The sequence below is a fragment of the Clarias gariepinus genome, chromosome 1 (genome assembly GCF_024256425.1).
Source record: "Clarias gariepinus isolate MV-2021 ecotype Netherlands chromosome 1, CGAR_prim_01v2, whole genome shotgun sequence".
Lineage (NCBI taxonomy): Eukaryota > Metazoa > Chordata > Actinopteri > Siluriformes > Clariidae > Clarias > Clarias gariepinus.
Window position 1 is genome coordinate 2,819,994 of NC_071100.1, and position 8,030 is coordinate 2,828,023.

Consider the following 8,030-nt stretch of genomic DNA (forward strand, 5'->3'; position numbering starts at 1 on the left):
AGTGCAAGCAGAGACTCCGACAGGACTAACTATGACAGCATAACTAAAAGGGAGAGCCAGAAGAAAACACAGACATGAGGGCTTCCTGAGATGTAAAGCAAACAATCACCTTACCGTCAGCAAACCTGAGTAATCAATGAGAGTGAGGAAAACAGCATCTAAACATACCAGTTCACCATAATACTCTACGTCCATGAGTCCCCCAGATCTGCTCCTTTACCTATGGCAAATCTATTTATAAAAATGCTTGGCTAAATAAATAGGTTTTTAGCCTGGACTTAAACACTGAGACTGTGTCTGAGTCCCGAATACTATTTGGAAGACTATTTCATAATTTTGGGGCTTTCTAAGAAAAAGCTCTGCCCCCAGCGGTATTTTTTATAATACGCGGTACTGACAAGCAGCCTGCATCCTTTGATCGAAGTAGGCGCGCGGTTCGTAAGACGCTAGCAGTTCGCTCAGGTACTGCGGCGCGAGACCATTTAATGCTTTATATGTCAAGAGTAGTATTTTAAAATCAATGCACAGGGAGCCAATGCAGTGAAGATAAGATAGGGGTGATGTGCTCATATCTTCTGATTCTAGTGAGGACTCTCGCTGCTGCATTCTGGACTAGCTGAAGCTTATTTATGCATCTAGCTGAACAACCAGACAGTAAGGCATTACAATTGTCCAACCTAGAGGTGATAAAAGCATGAACTAGTTTTTCTGCATCGTTTAGCGACAATAAATTTCTTATCCTGGCAATATTTCTGAGGTGAAAGAATGCTATCCTGGTAATATTATCAACATGTGCTTCAAATGAAAGGCTGGAATCAATAATCAAGGTCTTTCACTGTTGCATTTGATGGAACAGAAAGGCCATCTAAAGTTACGGTGTGATTTAAAATTTTACTCCTAGCTGTATGCGGTCCTATGACGAGAACTTCTGTCTTATCCGGATTTAGCAGAAGGAAGTTAATTAGCATCCAATTTCTTATGTCCTGCACACATTGCTTAATTTTAGTAAGCTGATTTTTCTCATCAGGTTTTGCTAAGACATATAACTGTGTATCGTCAGCATAACAATGAAAACTAATACCATGCTTACGGATTATGTTGCCCAGAGGAAGCATGTAAAAGGAAAAAAGCAGTGGACCTAAAACTGAACCCTGCGGAACGCCAAACTCCATTAGAGAACATGCAGAATAATCACCATTTAAATCTACATACTGATAACGATGGGTCAGATAGGATCTGAGCCAGGAGAGGGCTGTACCCTTAATTCCTACCACATTTTCTAATCTGTGAAGAAGAATAGCGTGATCAACGGTATCAAAAGCTGCACTGAGGTCGAGTAATACAAGCATAGTTACACAACCCTGATCAGAGGCCAATAGGATGTAATTTACTACTTTAACGAGTGTTGTCTCTGTACTGTGATGAGGCCTAAATCCTGACTGATACAGTTCATGTATGCCATTTCTATGTAGATATGAGCATAGCTGCTCCGCTACTATCTTTTCCAGAATCTTAGAGATAAAGGGGAGGTTTGATATTGGCCTGTAACTGGACAGCTGACAGGGGTCGAGGTCAGGTTTCTTAATTATTGGTTTGATAACTGCTAATTTAAAAGATTTTAGACCATAACCAATGCTGAGTGAAGAATTAATTATTCTCAACAAGGGTTCTGTTATTGCTGGTACTATCTGTTTAAGAAAATGTGTCGATACAGGATCTAATATACAGGTTGATGAATTTGCAAAAGAAATTAGTAAAATTAGTTCATTCTCTTCAAGGGGAGTAAAGTATTCTAGGTTCTGCATCAATTACATTGTTCGGTTTCAAAACCTCAATTTTATGCGTAATATTTACAATTTTATTATTAAAAAAGTTCATGAAGTCCTCACTATTGCATGATGTTGTTGTGGAGATTTCTGCACTTGTCTTATTTCTGGTTATTTTGGCTACAGCATTAAATAAGAATCTAGGATTATTTTTGTTATTTTCTATAAGAGTGAAGAGATATGTTGATCTAGCTACACTAAGAGCTTTTCTATAGTTCAAGATGCACTCCTTCCATGCTATTTGAAATACTAGCAATTTAGTTTGACGCCATTTACGTTCTAATTTCCGAGCGGTCTGTTTCAAAGTGCGTGTGTGATGGTTATACCAGGAAGCGAGTTTCTTATCTCTAATAATTTTTTTTTTGACTGGGGCTACATTATCTAAGGTATAGCGAAATGTCGACTCTAAATATTCAGTCGCCTGATCGAGTTCTGTGGGGTCAGATGGTGATCTAATCGAAGTTGGGAACTCTGGAAGATTACTGATAAAACTCTGTTTGGTAGTTGATGTAATATATAATATTCATAAAGTGTGGGATTGGAAAAAAGTTTAGGCAGGATCCAAAGAAATTAAGCAAGTATTACCCAGCATTGGACTACGGTTCAGAAGATCCCAGGTTCAAACCCCACACCCACCAAGTTGCCACTGTTGGGCCCTTGAGCAAGACCCTTAACCCTCAACTGCTCAGATGTATAATAAGATAAAAATGTAAGTCGCTCTGGATAAGAGCGTCTGCCAAATGCCTAAATGTAAATGAATGTCCAGAGCTACCCCAAGATAGTTAACCGATTGTTGTCTAGGGAGATCACAAGGTCTTGATGGAGATAAATCAAATGGGATGAACAACAGACATTTAGCTGATGAGCTGTCGTCCAGGATGAGATGTCTTCCAGGCATGCTGAGATCTGGGTGGAAACCTGAGTGTCTAAGGGAGGGAATGAGAGAATGAGTTGTGCGTCATATGCATAGGAATGATATGAAAAGCCATGGAGGGATGTGACCTTACCAAGAGATTGGGTATAGAGGGAGAAGAGGACCGAGCCTTTTGACCCACACCAGTAAAGAGTCTGTGTTGAGCAGATGTGGATGTCACCTCATTCTACTTTTAGGTAGGAAACAAACCATTGCCATGCTGGGCTACATATTCAGAGGCTTGTAAGGATAGGCAAGAAATTCTTGTGGTTCACCATGTCAAATGCAGCTGAGACGTCCAGGAGAAAAAAAAAAAACAGATGACAGAGTAGCTGATTTTATTCAACTATGCTGAATAAGAGTCAGCACTGGCCAGTATAAGTCTACATAATCAACAATCATCCTCATACATTAGGACCTACCTCTTACACTGTCGTCTGGTATGGAGGTCACCAATCACCCACTTAAATAGCAACAAGCTTCTCTACTTCACTAATATGTTTTACATTTACAGGTACAGACTCCTAGTACACTGTTAAAAGCCTTTTAACCTGACTTGGGTCTCATGATCATCAGCAATTTCCTGAAAATATTATTGCATGAAAAAAAAAGTTGTCTTTAACCAGGACACTTATGAATAGGTATTTTGAGTTAATACTGAAACACCAGACTGGGCTTAGGCAGTTTTTTTTTTTCTTGGTTGGTTTTATTGTGCTGTTAGAATAAAAGATTTACATGCTTTTAATAAAATAAATAAAGTTTTGGAAACGATTTGTTTATTTGTCATTATATGGTTGACAAAAAAAAATTCAGGTTGATAGCAATAGCAGCATAGAATAAAACAGACAAAATTAACACGGCGTGCAGAGATCCACTTCTGAGGAAGCAATAAACCTTGATGATTCTAAGGGAATCATGGTTTTAATAAAAATATGCAGTTTTAAAAGTCCTGTGACATTAAAACTGTGTAACTCAGATTCATTTACCATAACCAAGCAACTTTTTGTAGAGAGATCAGGAATAAACATGAATTAATTTTTCAGTTTGTGATTAAAGCACTAAGAGACATGCATAAAACATCTGTCTATCCAACACATGACTATCTACCATAAAAGTGTTCACATATTAAATAATTAATTACATAAATATTTATTTTCATAAATAAAATAAAAAGCAAAAAGACCCAGGAGTGAAGTTCCGTCTATATGTTCAAAGAGAGAATGTAGTGGTCAGGGGTACAACACTTTTGGCTACTTGGTTAAGTAAAGCTATTTCTTTTGTGAAAAGTCTCCTTTCCAAAGTGCTTCCTGTTTGAAAAAAAATCTCTTTCCACACTATGAGCATTGATGCGGTTTCTCTCCAGTGTGAATGTGCTGGTGTTTTCGGAGCGCATCCCGTCTACTAAAACATTTTCCACACTGTTCGCAGTGATACGGCTTCTCTCCTGTGTGAATATTTTGATGTTCATGAAAGTGAGTCAGTCGTGTGAAACTCTTCCCGCACTCCGAGCAGTGATACGGCTTCTCACCGGTGTGAATGCGCTGGTGATTATGGAGAACTTCCTGTCGGTTGAAGCTCTTCCCGCACTCCGAGCAGTGATACGGCTTCTCTCCGGTGTGAACGAGCTGGTGTTTTTTAAGCGCACTCTTATAATTAAACCTTCTCCCACACTGTAAGCAGATAAACGGCTTCTCTCCACTGTGAATGAGCTGGTGTTTTTTAAGCGCACTCTTGTAAGTAAACCTGCTCCCACACTCTAAGCAGATGAATGGCTTCTCTCCAGTGTGAATGCGCTGGTGTTGTTTTAGAGTATAATGTTGACCGAAGCTCTTTCCACACTGTGAGCAGCGATACGGCTTTTCTCCTGTGTGAATGCGCAGGTGTTGCCAGAGATTATTCTGCTGAGGGAAGCTCTTCCCACAGTGGGAGCACAGATATGGCTTCTCTCCAGTGTGAATGCGCTGATGTGCTTTGAGATTACCCTTGTAGGTAAATCTGCTTCCACACTGTAAGCAGATAAACGGCTTCTCTCCTGTGTGGATGCGCATGTGCTGCTGGAGATTATTCGGCTGACTGAAGCTCTTTCCGCACTGGGAGCAGTAATACGGTTTTTCTCCGGTGTGAATGCGCTGGTGTTGCTGGAGAGCATTCTGCTGACGGAAGCTCTTTTCACACTGAGAGCACTGATACGGCTTCTCTCCAGTGTGAATGCGCTGGTGCGCTTTGAGATTACTCTTGTAAGTAAATCTGCTCCCACACTGTAAGCAGATAAACAGCTTTTCTCTTTTTTTAACACTCTTGTGATTCTGGAGATGATCATACTGGGAAATACACGGGTGTGTTTGGAGCATGTTCCCATTCATAAAACTCTTTTCACAAACTGAGCAGTGGTGAAGGTCAGTCTTTTGTTCGATACTGGACTCAGTTGTTGCCATTATGTTCATTCTGGAGGGAAAATACAACATTCAGTCACATGAAAAATGCAGATAAAAACACTTTGTAACATTGTTTTAAAAGAATGCTCTAGAATAATATAATGTATCTAATAGTAATTGTGTTTAATATAATTGACCTGTTCAAAGGGGATATATGATAAAAAAAAATTCACTCATTTTAAAGTGGAACTTACCTGTTCTATTAGAAAATTATTTCATTCACTTTAAACTTTTTTTTTGTTTGGTCCAAAAGAAATGCTAAAATTTCACGCTAAACTTAAACTCATTAAATTTAAATCTGTCTAGGTTCAATATTCTTACATTTCCTTTGTTATAATCAATGTCAAATTCATACACATACACAGTATGGTATGCAGAGACTGCTCATGACCTAAAAGAAGGAAGGGAATCAACTGCACATTGTACAAGTAATAATAATAAAAAAGCATTCAAATAAAGAAGTAAGAATATGAAATAATAGAAAAATATACAAATATACAAATATAAAAATCATTAAGCTGAAGCTTATAAAAGAAGCTTGGTGCGGATGATGCACTCAGCTGATTGCACCACCCTCTTCAAACAGGTTGTGATTTTTTTTCCATCAGGATGCTTTCTGTGGTGCAGAAGTAAAAGTTCCAAACACCTTGGAGAGCAGTCTAAAGTCTTCTGCTTTGTATTTAAAATTCATTATCAACTCCTTTGTCTTGCTGATGTTCAGGAGAAGGTTGTTCCTCTGTTTCACAAATCTGGTCTTTATGGAAGAGTAGCAAGATAAAAACAGTTTGCAGTTTGCGAAATCCATGCGGAACTGCAAACTGGACTTAATTTGGCTTGCTTTCAACAATGGCATTCTTCTTGCCACTCTTCAATAAAGGCCAGATTTGTGGAGTGCATGACTAATAGTCTAATAGGACAGATTCTCCCTCTCTGAGCTCTGGAACTCTCCAGCTCCTCCAGAGTTACCATGGGCCTCTTGGCTGCTTGTCTTGGTAGGTTTGCATTTGTGGCATACTCTTTCCCTTTTTGGATGATGGATTGAACAGTGCTTCATAAGATGTTTAAAGCCTGGGATATATTTTTTTTGCTTCAGTTGTTCAAGTCTAGGCTCAGCAACATTATGTTGCATTTGTTTGCTTCTAGGCACTAGCTGCTGTAATATACACTTTCTCTTTGGTTTTAAAGAATATAACTCCATAACTCAGTTACTCATAAGAGCATTCTTATGAATAGAAATCATGATAACATTATTATGATTAGAGTGACTTTAAAATCTGCATTAAATAATAAATATTCACATTTATTTTCCTCTTTAGTAATAATAATACAAATAAAACCAATAATAAGAAGAATGTATCAGAATGTATGCAAGTTCCTCGTTAAGGTGATTAAATGTTGAAAATGTTTTTTTTTTTTTTTTTAAATGTGGCTTATTTAGAATATTAAACCTGCTTCCCCTTTACATGTTTGAACCTGACTTGAACCTGTGTTTTCAATTGCTCTTATTGAAAAAAAAAATGACAGAAAAAATATCTTTATTAGTTTTTCATACTAATGCCAATGATTTCAAGGTAAAAGTTTGATGTTTATTCCTGTCCTTGGTACGAGATCAAAAAGGAAATCAGTCCACACAGACATACAAGAAGTAATCAGGCACTCATAGGTTTATAAAATAAATAAATAAAGCTAAATTTTCTGCCATTATGATGATTTAAAATTTTTCATATTGTAATATTCTCCTCTTTAAGCAGACCTAGAAGAGACATTTTAAATAAATTCCTGATTTTTCAATGAGGCCAGATCATTAATCAGTCTGAGGTTAGACTGCCACAGAGACAAACAGCTAAGAATCCTGAAATCCCCTTTTTCACTACAGATCATATTACAGAAAAGAGTAAATAATCAACAGCCTGCTCAATCTAGGCCTTCTAGAACATTTTTTCAGTCCATCTTTTAGTTTTATTTCATAAGTTGTTTCTTTCTTGGTTTGTATGTCTCTAACTAGGTTGTGTTTCTTTTGCATATTTATATCATTAGGGAGAAAAGTTATGAAAATTTACCTGAACCTGAATCGAGCAGCTGCACGAATCTGTTGTTGTTCTTCTTCTTTCTTCTCCCTAAGTGTATTAGTGGTCTAGTGTTGCCACCTACTGGACTAAAATGTGGAGCAGAAGATTGAATGGATAGATGGATGGATGGATAGATAGATAAGTACTTTATTAATTACAAAAAAAATTTGTATGAGGACATGTGAAATAGATAGAGGCTCCAGATGTTTCTACAGTGGCCACTATGCATGATGGGTTCATCGCTTCATGGGCTTCCATTCTTACCCTGATGTTCCCATTGCTCTGGAATAAGCTCAATCACATGACATTTTTCCATCGCTCCAAAGACCAATCTTTATTCTTCCTTTTGCTTAGACGACGAACAAGTGCTTTTCTTATGGACACACAGCTAGTAGCAGGGAAAGGGGTAACTCAAGGGGGTAAGGATGGCTTCAGCTGAAACACATTAATAGCTACAGTAATAATCCAGTCAAAGGCTTTTAAGGATTTACTTATTTAAATATAAAGGGCCAGGCAATGTATACAGGGGTACAGGAGAGATTTTTAAAGGGAGGGCAAACTTTCTGGTCTGACATTTTAGAGCTATACAACTATGCTTGCTTCATATAGTGTGTCATGATGGCATACTGACTTTTTCTTTGTACAAACAGAGTGCGCACTGGTCACCACACGCCTACATGATCAACAATCATCCTCATACATCATGATCCACCTCTTATACGGTCATCTGGTATGGAGGTCATCAATCACCCACTTAAATAGCAACAAGCTTCTCTACAATATGTCA

At 37.9% G+C, this 8,030-nt stretch overlaps 1 protein-coding gene across 1 annotated transcript; it reads right to left on the reverse strand.

Moving 5' to 3' along the window:
• Positions 1-3,483: 3,483 nt before the first annotated feature.
• LOC128518299 (zinc finger protein 501-like) lies at positions 3,484-8,022 on the reverse strand. Its single transcript, XM_053491350.1, has 2 exons — positions 7,235-8,022; positions 3,484-5,184 (listed from the first exon to the last, which is right to left on the reverse strand). Exon 2 carries the CDS (start codon positions 5,181-5,183, stop codon positions 4,074-4,076), a length of 1,110 nt encoding a protein of 369 aa, XP_053347325.1. The 5' UTR covers position 5,184; positions 7,235-8,022; the 3' UTR covers positions 3,484-4,073.
• Between the last annotated feature and the right edge of the window lie 8 nt (positions 8,023-8,030).